At 46.7% G+C, this 14,792-nt stretch overlaps 1 protein-coding gene across 1 annotated transcript in view; it reads left to right on the top strand.

The window, feature by feature from the left end:
- Positions 1 to 14,792, top strand: part of LOC127567933 (acetyl-coenzyme A synthetase 2-like, mitochondrial) — a 73,081-nt gene that overhangs the window by 32,545 nt on the left and 25,744 nt on the right. The window contains exons 6-7 of the mRNA XM_052011155.1: positions 7,609 to 7,756; positions 14,383 to 14,520. Of these exons, the coding sequence (XP_051867115.1) occupies positions 7,609 to 7,756; positions 14,383 to 14,520 (286 nt within the window). The remainder of the gene's footprint in view (positions 1 to 7,608; positions 7,757 to 14,382; positions 14,521 to 14,792) is intronic.

The raw sequence follows: 14,792 nt of genomic DNA, 5'->3' as shown, positions 1-14,792 counted from the left end.
GTCTGGAGTTACGTATGGGGCAGACTCCTTTCCCTGAAGGACATCATTGAGCCCATCACAGTCACTATTACTGTCGTCAGCCTTCTGTTCCAGATGCATTAATTACTGAGATTTAAACTTTCAGGGTGGGATTCGAACCCGTGTCTCTGTATTGATATCAAAAAACAAACTACTGGAGGAACTCAGCGGGTCAGGAAGCACCTGTGGAGGAAAAAGGAGAGTCGACATTTTGGATCGAGACTCTGCATCAGTCCTGCTTGGCCTGTTGAGTTATTCCTGCAGTTTGTTTTCTGCATCGGCAGTCTCTTGTGTCTCTGGATTAATAGTCCCAGCTACTGGATAAAGTCCGATAACTTAACCACTGTGATACTGTAGCCCTGTTTTTCTTTGTCAATACTAAGGCTGTCAACCCTGGCTTAATGGCAGCACCCTCATTTGTTGAGTCAGCTCGAGGAAGCTTGAGAACAATGATGTAAACTGACATGCAGCTTGAGTTTGTGCAGGACGTGGCTCAGTTAGTTGAACTGCTGCCTCACCGCTCCAGTGACCTGGCTTCAATCCTGTGTGGAGTTTGCACGTTCTCTGTCCCAATTTCTTTCCCCCAATATTTGCCACTCCCCAAATGATGTTCGAATGTGTTGAGAGTGTCTGCCTCCACCTCCCTTTCAGGGCAGTGCGTATTAGAAATACCCTGGTGCTCTCCACCCAAGAGGGCTGTGGAAGTTCGGTCACTGAGTATATTCAAGATTCAATAGATTTTTAGATGTCAAGGTAATCAGGGGATGTGGGGTTAATGCGGGGAACTAGTGCTGAGATAATGGATTAACCAGGATGTTATTGAGTGGTGAAGCAGGTATGAGGGCCCCGGTCGCCTCCTTCAACCTCTGCTTCTACTTTCAGTCCCTTGCCAACCTCTGGGTGAGGAAGACATTTCCTCACTTCCCCTCTAACCCCTTTGCTGATTACTTGAAATCTGTTTTTTGATTTCCTTGCCATTTGCTGTCTAGGTGCCTCAAAATGTTATGTGCCTCATAACGTTATACACGTCAGCCACCCTCTGTCCCAGAGAAAACAACCCCAGTTTTTCTGATCCTTCCTCAGACACAACACAGTCTCTGTCCTGGAGCGTCGTTCCCTACCCCACATTATATGGAATAAATGTTAAGTACTGGGAATGTGGTTGAGTTGGTTTTAATTTTATACCTGAACAGGCCTCTGTTCTTTTCATCTAAGCCTTAAATATAGATTGTAAGTAGCAGAGGATTCAGTACTGATGCCTGAGGTCCTGCACCAGTAATGGACTGCCCACTATCTGTGACCTTTTTATTCCTACCCTCTGTTGGATTAAATAGGGATTGATATTCTTGGTACAGGCCATTGCCGGGTAACGAGCACCCGACTTATGGACACCCCTACTCATGAACGAGCTCCCTGTAGTGCGAAAGTCTGACGCGTGTACATACATTTGTTCCTATGAATGGCAGAATTAGTTTCCTCGCTCTCTCCACTTTTAGTAATTGTTCTTTCTTATCGGTGTTGTGTGCTTTTGATGCCATTCATTACCTGTGGTTACCATATCGAGTGATTTTTTTGTACCGTTTCCAACTTGCGGACAAAATCGATTTATGGACATCAGTAAGAATGGAACCTGTATGTTACCCACAGCCAGCCTGGAGTGTAATGGTGGTGTGGAGACATGGGCTGGTGTCCCTGGATAAGCGCTGATATCCCTTGCACATATCTGGGTTACTGCCTCGGGTGGGGTTACTGTGGAATTGCTTCATATTTGGAGCATTTTGAAAACTGAGCCTGGAATTGAGCCCTTGACGACGATTGTGTGTGGAGCCACACTGTAATGTCTTCCATGTTTACTGTTCTGCGGTTAAAAGAAATGAGTTTCCTGGGGTTTGATCTGTTCTGTCTGCCCCCATTGCTTTGATGAAGTAAAATTCAGTTTGTCAGATGTTATTTGACTAAAGTGCAATTAAAGTTCAAAGTTTAGGCATACTGGCACAGCCCAGAGATGTATTTATTACAGGAAAGAATAAAAAGTTTTTGTTTGAAGAGTAGATTGACTAAATAACTGTGGGAAGATTCTTGCCTTGTGCATCCACTGCTAATTTGTTTTATCATCGTTGTGGAAAGTTTACATGCTGATGTTGGACCAAAGCGTGACTTTCACTCAGGACTGGAAACAGGAGCTGCATTTATATAGCGCCTTCCAGAATTTCCCAAAGCTGTGGTTTACAGCATTTTCTACTGTTGTGGCTCAGTATTTGCTCTGGTATCACTGCACCTGCAGTGATTATTATTGGTTTATTATTGTCACATGTACTAGGATATTGTCACACATACTGAGCAACTGCTCTGCCCTGAACTGCTAGAAACTGCAGAGAGTTGTGGACACAGCTAGCCTCCCCTCCATGGACTCTGTCTACGCTTCTCGCTGCCTTGGTAAAGCAGCCAGCATAATCAAAGAACCCACCCACCCTGGACATTCTCTCCTCTCCCCCCTCCTATTGGGTAGAAGATGCAAAAGCCTGAAAGCACGTACCACCAGGCTCAAAGACAGCTTCTATCCCACTGTTAAAAGACTACGGAATGGTTCCCTTATACATTCAGATGGACTCTTGACCTCACAATGTACCTCATAATGGCCTTGCACCTTGTTTTCTCCCTGCACTGTGCTCTCACTGTAACTGTAACACTTTATTGTGCATTCTGGTATTGTACTACCTCAATGCACTGTTGTAATGAAATGATCTATGTGGATGGCATGCAAAACAAAGTTTTTCACTGTACCTCGGTACATGTGACAATAATAAACCAATTTACCAATACAGTGAAAAGCTTTTGTTTACATGCCATCCGGACAGATCATTTCATACATTGTTGGGAGGGAAGATTCCGACCCGTGCCCATTAGGGATTGGGAAGCCAGATTGGGATGAGGCCAGGACTGCCCCATTCCCCACCGGTGGAGGGGAGATCAGCAGAACCTCCTCCAGTGGCTCCTCCAGATTCCAACACCTGCAGTCTCTTGTATGTCCAGAAACTAATCCAACATGGATTACCATTTGGTAGAGGTGGTCTTTGTCCATTCTGGCCCAAGGTCAGAACAGGGCCAACCTTGGACATTAAACCCTCAGGCAGGATGGAGAGAGAAGCCACGACTTTGCCACTGACCACTTTGCAGAAACACCAGGAGGGAGGGCAGGTAACCAGTTGAGGGTCGTGGTTTAAGCAGCAGGGGAGGGGAGAGCGGGCAGAGAAACGTACCTGCGCCTTCCATGTCATGAACCAAAGCCAATGGACGTTTTTAAAGAGTGGTCACTATTGTAATGTAGGAAACACAACCCTCGATTTTCTGCACAGCAAGCTGCTACAAACAGCAGTGTGATTATAATCAGATAATCTACTTCCTGTGGGGGGGGCTATGTATCAGGATACTGGGAATAATGCTCCTTTCCTTCAAAACTGGGATAAATGTGAAACCTGTCCTGCCCCACAGATCTGTGTCATGGTCTGCAGTGTGTCACAATTACCCCAATGACTTTGAGCTACCAATATCTCATGGCTGAAGTAAGGCTACTTGATGTTATTGCAAGTCTGGACCTGTGTTCAGTGGTTCACAGAGGCTTGATGTACACTGGAATGCTCTCTTGGTAGCAGTCTGGCGGAATGCATCTTTACTTCAGGGTAAACGACAAAATACTGGAGCAACTTAGTGCGTTAGATAGATGAAGGGTCTCGACCCGAAACGTCGACTGTCCATTTCCCTCCACAGGTGCTGCCTGACCCACTGAGATCCCCCCGGCATTTTGTTTTTTTTTCTTCAGATTCCAGCATCTGCAGTCTCTTGTGTCTCCATTTTAGTACAACGGTCAGGTTTACATTTATGATCAGAATCAGATTTATTATCACTGTCTTATGACAGGAAATTTGTTGTTTTGCCACAGCAGTACCATGCAAAGACATAAAATTACTATAAATTACAAAATAAACCTAGCACCTCTACGTCCTCAGGAGGCTAAAGAAATTTGGCATGTCCCCTTCGACACTCGCCAACTTTTATCGATGCACCATAGAAAGCATCCTATCTGGATGCATCACAGCTTGGTACAGCAACTGCTCTGCCTGGGACCGCAAGAAACTGCAGAGAGTTGTGGACACAGCCCAGCGTGTCATGGAAACCAGCCTTCCCTCCACGGACTATGCCTATACCTCTCGCTGTCTTGGTGAAGCAGCCAGCATAATCAAAGACCCCACCCACCCGGGTCATTCTCTCTTCTATCCTCTCCCATCAGGCAGAAGATACAGGAGCCTGAGGGCACATACCACCAGGCTCAAGGACAGCTTCTATCCCACAGTGATAAGACTATTGAACGGTTCCCTTATAAGATGAGGTGGACTCTTGACCTCACAATCTACCTTGTTTGACCTTGCACCTTATTGTCTACTTGCAATGCACTTCCCTGTAGCTGTGACACTTTACTCTGTATCCTGTTATTGTTTTTACCCTTTACTACCTCAATGCACTGTGTAATGAATTGATCTGTACGAACGGTATGCAAGACAAGTTTTTCACTGTACCTCTGTACAAGTGACAATAATAAACCAAAACCAATACTAATAGTGCAAAAAAAGGAATAATGAGGTAGTAATAATAATTATGGGTTCATGGATCGTTCAGAAATCTGATGACGGAGGGGAAGAAGCTGTTTCTGAATCGTTGAGTGTGGGTCTTCAGATTGTGAACACAACGTATCATCTCTAGAGGACCTTTCAACACAGACTTTTTGAGGGCGTCACAGACACCTGTCACCTTTCGCCTCCAGTTACTTCAGCACCAGAATCAGCCACGGCCACTACTGTTCCTAAAATCAGGATTTGGAAAATTAGTGTTTGGAAAATATGGACATGTGCTATTTGTATTTGTGGCAGCCGGGGCTACTCGTTGTATGTTAGTCCATGGCATTGCTGGGAGATCAGCCACTGACCCTGTATCAAAACAATGTCAAAAAAATTAAATTGCATAGCTATTTAGACCAAAGAAAGTTTGTCCAGAACTCAAATGCAGAGAGTAATTATTTTTGTAAAGTTCTGATTCTCCAAGTGACTACACTTTCACAAGGCTCTATCTGAATTGGGGACGGTCAGCATGGTTTTGTGTGGGGCAAGTCGTGCCTTACTAACTTGATTGAATTTTTCGAGGAGGTGATGAACGTGATTGATGGAGCTGTGGGTGTTGTCTCTGTGGATTTAGTAAGGCATTTGACAAGGTCCCTCATGGGAGGCTTATCCAGAAGAGTAAGATGCATGGGATCCACGGTGATTTGGCTGTTTGGATTCAGAATTGGCTTGCCCATAGAAGACAGAGGGGAAATAGTCCACGGGACTTATTCTGGCAGGAGGTCTGTGACTATTGTCGTTCCTCAGGGATCCATACTGGGATCTCAGCTGTTTGTGATGTATATAAACGACCTGGACGAAAATGTAAATGGGTGGGTTAGTAAGTTTGCAGACGATACGAAGATTGGTGGTGTGGAGAGTGTAGAAGACTAGCAAAGGATACAGCAGGATATAGATCAGTTGCAGATATGGGCAGAGAAATGGCAGATGGAGTTTAACCTGGCCAAATGTGAAGTGTGGCACTTTGGGAGATCAAATCTAAAGGGACAGTACACTGTAATGGCAGGGCCCTTAACAGTGTACTGTCCCTTTACATTTGATCTCCCAAAGTGCTACACTTTACATGAGCAGAGGGATCTTGGGATTCAAGTCCATGGCTCCCTGAAAGTAGCTGCACAGGTTGATAGAGTGGTAAAGAATGAATATGGCATGCTTGCCTTCATTAGTCAAGGCATTGAGTTCAGAGTCAGGAACTTATGCTGCAGCATTGTAAACCTCCAGTTAGGTTGCATTCAGTTCTGGTCGCCCCATTATAGGAAGGATGTGGAGGCTTTGGAGACGGTGCAGGAGAGGTTCACTGGGATGCTGCCTGGATTAGAGGGCATGTGCTATAAGGAGAGGGTGGACAAACTTGGGTTGTTTTCTCTGGAGCAGTAGAGGCTGAGGGGAGATCTGACAGATCTTGTATCTTTTTCCCAGGGTTGAAATGTCTAATACCAGAGGGCATGCATTTAAGCTGAGAGTGGGTAAGTTCAGAGGAGATGTGTGGGGCAGGTTTTTTACACAGAGAGGGGTGGGTGCCTGGAATGCACTGCCAGGGGTGGTGGTGGAGGCAGATACGATAGAGGCGTTCAAGAGGCTCTTAGATAGGTACATGAATGTGCAGGAACTGGAAGGATATTGGACATTGTGTAGGCAGAAGGGATTAGTTTAGTTGGGCATTTGATGACTTAATTTAGTTAGTTTGGCACAACATTGTGGGCCGAAGGGCCTGTTCCTGTGCTGTACTGTTCTATGTTCTATGAAGGCATCTCCACAAGTGCTGGATTAAATGCCATCACTTGCAAGGCTGCCTGTTCCCCTGGACTGCCAGTGACCCTTGATGTTCACGATACATTCAGATTCTGTGTTAGGAAAAGCAGTCGCCTCAGCACTGGCCCCTAGGGAGCACCTCTCCAGATCTTCTGTCAGTCTGTAAAACAAGCCTTCAGCATGACAGGAAGCCGAGAGTCAATTTTTTATCCATGTTGCAGCAGCCACCCTGACTCCATGGACTTCGGCCTGTGTGCTTGCAAATGGAACTGAATGCCATTGGCTCTCGACGTCGCAAAGAGTTTGGGATATTTCATGGGCCAGTGAAGTTGTTCACATTGCAAGGGGTAAAATCAGTCTGCTCGGAGTTGTCTTGATTTTGGAATGACTCAGTGAAAAATCCCCAGAAACTGCGTGTGTTTCTGGGTAGTTGCCTCATAGTCACACCTTGCATCGGTGGTGACCCAGCGGATGTCCTTTAGACCCCCGCTGAAAGAACAAAGGAGACCTATTGCAGTGATGTGCTCTGTAGCTTGTGTTGGGTACCTTGTTCCCCATTTGAAGGGAAACAAAGGACTGCAGATACTGGAGTTTGGTTGTAATTTGGTTGTAATGCAGAGGATGTTCACCAGGCTGATTCCGGAGATGAGGGGGTTAGCCTATGAGGAGAGATTGAGTCGCCTGGGACTATACTCACTGGAATTCAGAAGAATGAGAGGGGATCTTATAGAAACATATAAAATTATGAAAGGGATATATGAGAAAGAGGCAGGAAAGTTATTTCCACTGGTAGGTGAGAATTAGGGGACATGGCCTCAAGATTCGGGGGAGTAGATTTAGGATGGAGATGAGGAGGAACTGCTTTTCCCAGAAAGTAGTGGATCTGTGGAATTCTCTACCCAGGGAAGCAGTAGGGGCTACCTCATTAAATATATTTAAGACACAGTTAGATAGATTTTTGCGTGGTAGGGGAATTAAAGGTTATGGGGAAAAGGCAGGCAGGTGGATCTGAGTCCACGGCCAGATCAGCCATGATCTTATTGAATGGCGGAGCAGGCTCGACAGGCAGATGGCCGACTCCTGCTCCTATTTCTTATGTTCCCATGAAGTGGGTGACGATCTGTGATCACATTGTGACCTTGCCTTTTGCCTGATTTCTCTGCAGTACGTGTTTGATTACCGCGATGGTGATGTGTTTGGCTGTGTCGCAGACATTGGATGGATAACTGGCCACAGTTATGTTGTGTATGGGCCCCTGTGCAATGGAGGAACCACTGTTTTGTTTGAGAGCACCCCTGTCTACCCCAACCCAGGTAAGGACAACAAGATTGTACTCGCTGTGGCATTCTTTCTCCCACAGGCTTAGTGTTCATCCTTACCCAACCCCTCCCTCCCTTCCCCAACCCCGTCCCAACCTCCCTCCCTTCCCCAACCCCTCCCTCCCTCCATTCCCCAATCCCCCCTCCATTCCCCAACCCCGTCCCAACCTCCTTCCATTCCCCAACCTCTCCCTTCCCCAACCCCTCCATTCACCAACCCCTCCCTCCCTCCCTCCATTCCCCAATGCCCCCCCTCCATTCCCTAACCCTGTCCCAACCTCCCTCCATTCCCCAATGCCCCCCCTCCATTCCCCAACCCCGTCCCAACCCCTCCCTCCCCCCAACCCCTCCCTTTCCCAACCCCTCCCTCCCTCCATTCCCCAGCCACTCTCTCCTTGAGGATATAGTTCCAATAATCTAGAGAAAATGTTCAAATCTCAACATGCCATTTGAGAATTTCTAACTGGTTGTTAAGAATATGGATATAAAAAGCTGATATCAGTGATGATAATTAAAGATAGATTATTGTAAAAAGCCATATACTTTCCTCACAAGAGTTCCTTCAGGGGAAGAAGCTTGCCTTACTTATCTGGCCTGGCCTTTTCCTGACTCTTGGCCTAAATTGAAGTGCTTGACTCTTCTAAAGTGCCCTAGGAGTTGAAATAGACAGGTGACATTGCAATGAGGGATGTCATGGTGAAAAGGTGTTTGCTTCCGGGTCATTCTCTCTTTGAGCTCAGGAGGGCTGGAGTGTCTTGTGGCCAGTGAAGTACTGCTCATTATTGTGATGTGAGAAACCTGGCTGCCAGTTTGTGCACAGTGACTTCCCATGGACAGTGATGCAGTAATGAGCAGCTTATCTGAGGTTGGATGGTAACGATTGGCTAGGACGCAGGAAAACTTCTCCTGCTCTCCTTTGATATTGTTCCACAGGGTCTTTTATGTCTCACATCCTATGAGAAGTCAGACGGGGGTCTCAAGATGCCATGGGGGCAAGAATGAATCTTATAAGAAAGCCCTCAGTGTAGAAATTGTGTAACTTGGGAACCAGGGAGGAACCCAAGTGATGGGAGTAAATAGTAAGTTGGTTTATTATTGTCACATGTACCGAGGTACAGTGAAAAAGTTTGTTTTGCATGCCATCCATACAGATCATTTCATTACACAGTGCGTTGAGGTAGTACAAAGGAAAACAATAACAGAGTGCAGAATAAAGTGTTACAATTACAGAGAAAGTGCAGTGCAGGTAGGCAATAAGGTGCAAGGCCATAATGAGGTAGATTGTGAGGTCAAAAGTCCATCTTATCGTACTAGAGGACTGTTATAACAGAGGATAGAAGCTGTCCTTGAGCCTGGTGGTACGTGCTTTCAGGCTTTTCTATCTTCTGCCCAGTGGGAGAGGGGAGAAGAGAGAATGTCTGGTGTGGGTGGGGTCTTTGACTAGGCTGGCTGCTTTACCCAGGCAGTGAAAAGTGTAGACAGAGTCCATGGAGGGGAGGCAGGTTTCAGTGATGTGCTGAGCTGTGTCCACAACTACTGTTTCTTGTGGTCCTGGGCAGAGCAGTTGCCATACCAAGCTGTGATGCATCCAGATAGGATGCTTTCTGTGGTGCATTGATAAGAAAATTGGTGAGGGTCAAAGGAGACATGCCAAATTTCTTTAGCCTCCTGAGGAAGTAGAAGCATTGGTGAACTTTCTTGGACATGGCATCTGCGTGGTCAGACCAGGACAGGCTATTGGTGATGTTCACTCCCTGGACTTGAAGCTTGCCATCTCTCACCGCTTGGAGGTTACCATCTGATTAAATGAACCTTGTAAATCCATTGGGACTTCAGCATGGAATCTTTGTTTTGACTTTGGTGCATCTTCCAGCCCACCGGAACAGCTTTTTAAAATTTGAAAGATGATCCTGTTCTACTTTGAAAGGATTTGACCCCATTGAGGGACATCAGGAACATAAAGGTGAATTATGTACCTTGTGCTCATTGTTAACAGAATGATTTACTTGTTTATTAACTGTTGGTTTGGTATCTCTTTATGATCCTGGAAATAACCCGATGGTAAGAGCCTGGCTTCCTCTGTTTTCTGGTTTTAATATGTTCAGTGCCTCAGCTAATTTTGAGGAGTACGAGGGGAATGTTCTTGGGAGTTGATCAGCTGGAACTAGGCTCTGCACTGGCCACTGGTAATTGGATTTATAGTGGAATGATAGCTGTCATAGAACATAGAACACTACAGCACAGTACAGGCCCTTCAGCCCACAATGTTGTGCCGACATTTTATCCTGCTCTAAGATCTATCTAACCCTTCCCTCCCACATAGCCCCCTATTTTTCTATCATTCATGTGTCTATCTAAGAGTCTCTTAAATGTCCCTAATGTATCTGCCCCCACAACCTCTGCAGGCAGTGCGTTCCACGCACCCACCACTCTGTGTGAAAAAAAAAACTTATCCCTGACATTCCCTCCTATACCTTCCTCCAATCACCTTAAAATTATGTACCCTCATGTTAGCCATTGTCGCACTGGCAAAAAGTTCTTTAGAGACTGCTGATATCCGGATTATGTCTGCATCATGGGCTTTTAAGAATGCAGTCTGAGCTCAGTCCGAACTGGAGCTGAGTTGAGTCATGATCATATTGAATGGCATGGCTCTTGTGTCCTTATGGTTCAGCAGCAGTTGAGCTCCAGTCTTGAGTGTGGTTTTACGTGGAGACTGGAGCATATTCTTTCCCACGTGGACCCAACCATTGGGCAGGATGTGATGTACGAGCCCTAGGCTTCCCCTGCTGCACTCATGCATTGTGGGACTTGTCAACTCATGGTTGTGGATCAGGGATGGAAACAAAGAGAGTTGGGTTAACGCTGAATAATAAAACAGGCCTGAGGTGTTCGAGAGCCTTGGTACAGCAACAGGAGGAGGTTATTCACCCACTTGAGGCTGCTTCATCTTCTAATAAGGTCACGGCGAATCTCTGACCCAAGTCTATCCAGCTACCTCTGCCTTACCTCTCACAGTACCTTTGGCTCACAAAAAAAAATTGAAGATTTAAAATCAATGATTGACCAAGCGTCATTTGTGGAAGGGAACTTCGATGTTCTACCTGTGACTAGTAGGGTTTCCTATCTTCCCTCCTGAAAGTCCTGCCTCAGGTATATAGCAGCTGCTCCAAAGTCCGGGACACCTCAACCGAAGGAAATTGCTTCCAGGTCACTTCACCTTGATTATGTGGGAAACTTTGACCGGATCACGCCCTCACCCTTCTGAATTCTGGTGGATTCAGTCTAGTCTGTGCAACCTGCCCTTGAAATTTGACCTTTGGAGTCCAGATCACCTGGTAAGTGCATGTTGCACTCTTTGCCTTAAACTGAGTTTCTTCATTGCAGATGGAAAATGCAGAGCTAAGCATCGGGTGGTGCAAACCTTGACCTTCTCTGATACAGTAAAACCAAAGGTACATAGCCTGATCCCGACTGGGCAATAGGTCGGGGTCAGTGTTGTTGACAAAGCCAACGTTACTATCCCTCATTGCGCGACCATTTCGGGTAAGAGTTAACAGTGCTGTGAGCCTGGAGTCCTGGAGAGGCCAGGCTGGAAGTGATGGCAGATTTCCAACCCAGAGAGCATTATTTAACCAGTGCTTTTTCAAGCAATTATTCATGGTCTCCATTAATAGTTAATTTAATTCCAGATTTATTTCTTAAACTCCCCAACAGTCCTGGTGGGATTTGAACCCGCATCTCCTGGACCACAGTCCAGGCCTTTGAGTACTCCCGTGGTAACTTAACCACTGTGCCACTGCAGCCTTCTGAACTGATAGGATTAGAGTGATGTCAGGTTCACACCTGCCAGATTTTCACCCTCCATAGGAACCAGTGAGGGATTACATTGTCCAGGGTCTAAATCTGAAAACATCCTGACTTCCAAGTTGCCAGGTCAAGTCAGTTAAAATTAACCCCAGCTACCAGCTAATTTTTGCAACAATCTTCATGGAGACTCAGCAGAAGAAGTTGTGCTGCCTCATCCATGCACCAATTTCCCTCAGACAGTAACATTTTGGGGTTACAGTATCAGAGTCACTTTGTACAATAGGTGCACGCACTTGGTAAGAGCTGGTAACTTTGGACCTGGATTCCAAAGCTCACCACCAATGGGGATTCCCTTGCCTTATGATTTGGGTCTGTTTTAGTTGAAGAGATTGCATGCTAACCATGGCAGGTGTACAGTTTCTCCAAGTGCACCTTCTCTTACACCTGTCTCTGTGTCAAAGCTAGTTACAAATGGCTCTACTCCTGCTCAGCAGGTTTCTGACCCCCTTCCACCAGGATCTAAACCCACTGTTATCGGGTGGGCTGAACTGTGGTGGGATAGCACAAGGGGCAGGAGATTTAGCCACACCATCTCCAGCCCCAATTACTTGCTCTGAAATCCATCCAACAACACCAAACTGCATTTATATACAAGCTTCAGTGTATTGAAAGATCACAGACAATGGAAGAGGTCTCCATCCACAGGGATGTGGAAGCCAGAGGAGACGATACAGCCCTTTGTTCATCTTCCAACATTCTGATCTGACTTGTGCTGTAAATGGGGATTAATGTAGATGGGAGAAACAAAGGACTGCAGATGCTGGAATCGAGATGAAAAACACGACGATGCTGGAGGAACTCAGCAGGCCAGGGAGCATCCGTAGAGAAAAGCAGGCGGTCAATGTTTCGGGTCAGGACCCTTCTTCAGGACTGAAGGCAGGAAAAGGGGAAGCCCAGTATATAGGAGGGAAAAGCAAAGCAGAGCAGTGGACAAAAGAGGGGAGGTGGGGTGGGCACAGGGTGGTGATAGATGCAGGTAAGAGATAGTGACAGGCAGGTGCGGGGGAGGAAGGGAGAGCAGGCCACACTTAGAGCAGCGAATGCAGTGGATGATATTAAGGGAGGTGCAGGTGAATCTCTGTCTCACCTGAAAGGACTCTTTGGCTCCCTGGATGGAGAGGGGCAGGTGTTGCACCTATGGCGGGGGCAGTGGAAAGGAGGCTGGGGGGGTGGGGGTTGGTGGGGAGGAGTGAGGCTGAAAGGGGTGGGGAGGGGAAGATATGCTTGGTAGTGGGGTCCTGTTGGGAGATGGTGGAAGTGGCGGAGGATGATGTGTTGGATATGTAGGCCGGTAGGATGAAATGTGAGGACAAGAGGGACCCTATCCCTGTTGGGTCTAGGAAGGGTGGGGGGTGAGAGCAGAGGTGCGGGAAATGGCAGAGGTGCGGGTGTGAGCTCTCTTGACCACAGTCGGCGGGAAGTCACGGTTAGAAAAGAAGTTGGACATCTTGGATGTCCTGGAGTGGAACGCCTCATCATGGAGATGGGTACTTGGTTGGCATGGCCATAGTGGACTGAAGGGCTTTCTTTGCTGTATGACTCTAACTCCGTATACACGTCTTCTCCCTTAATACTTTTGGTTAACAAAAACCTACCAATCGCAGGTTTTCAATTAACAGTTGGTCCAACACCAGCTTCTGTTTTGGAAGAGGGTGTTAAACTTCCACCACTCTGGAAGGCCTGGCACTGATTTTAAGTCACTGACCTTGGTCTGAGACTCCCGAACCAATGAAAAATAGTCTCTTCTTATCTACCCATCAGTTCCAACTAGTATCACCTTTTTTAACTGCCCAAGTTTCAGGAAAATTACATTGTGTAATCGCTCCTGGTAATTTAACCTTTAGAGGCGAGGTATCATTCGAGTTCAAGTTTATTGTCATGGGCATACATACCCAGGGTATAAATGCAATGAAAAATTGCTTTGTCCAGCAACATGGACTAACATACATTTCCGTGTGGGTTTCCTCCGGGTGCTCCGGTTTCCTCCCATATTCCAAAGATGTACGGGTTAGGAAGTTGTGGGCATGCTATGTTGGCACCGGAAGCATGGCGACACTTGCAGGCTGCCCGCAGAACACTCTATGCAAAAGACACATTTCACTGTGTCTTTCGATGTACATGTGACTAATAAAGAAATCTTATAACATAAATTATACATGACTTACACAACAAAGTAAACAAAAGTAGATGTAACATCAAAATAAAAATAAACAATGATATTAGTGCAAGTTGAGGGAAATGTAGTTTGAGGTAGTGTTAGGGTTGTTCAGATGGGTTCAAGAACCTGACGGCAGTGGGAAAGACGCTGTTGTTGAACCTTGAGGTGTGGGTCTTCAGGCTCCTGTACCTCCTGCCTGATGGCAGCGTCGAGAAGAGGGCACGGCCCGGATGGTGGGGGTCCTGATGATGGATGTCGCCTTCCTGAGACATCGCCTCGTGTAGATGTCCTCGATGGTGGGGGGAGCTGTACTGGCTGATGCTGAGCGCAAGGTTGTTGTGACAACATTCTGGTAAACCTATGACACACTCCCTCTAAGGCCCAATGAATCCTGTGGAATGAATGGCATGGATGAATGTGGCATTGGATTAGTAGTGATTCCCCCCATGGTCGAGCAGCCCGGCAGCACTCAATATCGAGGCACAGCATGAAGGATGTTTACCTGGGTGAAGGATGCAAGGTGCCGACGGTGGGCTTTGGCTCGATGCTTCCATTTGTTTGTTGAACTGTTCCATTTGTGCCCCGTGTTCAGGCCGTTACTGGGAGATGGTCGAAAGGCTGAAGATCAACCAGTTCTACGGGGCGCCCACGGCAATCCGTCTGCTGCTCAAGTATGGAGATGAGTGGGTGAAGTCTCATGACCGGTCCTCGCTGAAAATACTGGGCTCAGGTCAGTACACAACCTGTTGGAGCAAAGAGCTTGCATTTATATAGCAACCTTCCCACTCTCGGATTTAGAATTGGAACACTACAGCACAGTACAGGCCCTTCGGCCTACAATGTTGTGCCAACATTTTATCCTGCTCTAAGATCTAGCTAACCCTTCCCTCCCACATAGCCCCCCATTTCTCCATCATTCACGTGGCTATCTAAGAGTATCTTAAATGTCCCCAATGTATCTGCCCCCACAACCTCTGCAGGCTGTGCGTTCCACGCACCCAC

This window comes from Pristis pectinata, chromosome 1 (genome assembly GCF_009764475.1).
Source record: "Pristis pectinata isolate sPriPec2 chromosome 1, sPriPec2.1.pri, whole genome shotgun sequence".
NCBI classification, from domain to species: Eukaryota; Metazoa; Chordata; class Chondrichthyes; order Rhinopristiformes; family Pristidae; genus Pristis; species Pristis pectinata.
The sequence above is the reverse complement of the archived record's forward strand: the minus strand, read 5'-3'. Positions and strand labels throughout refer to the sequence as shown.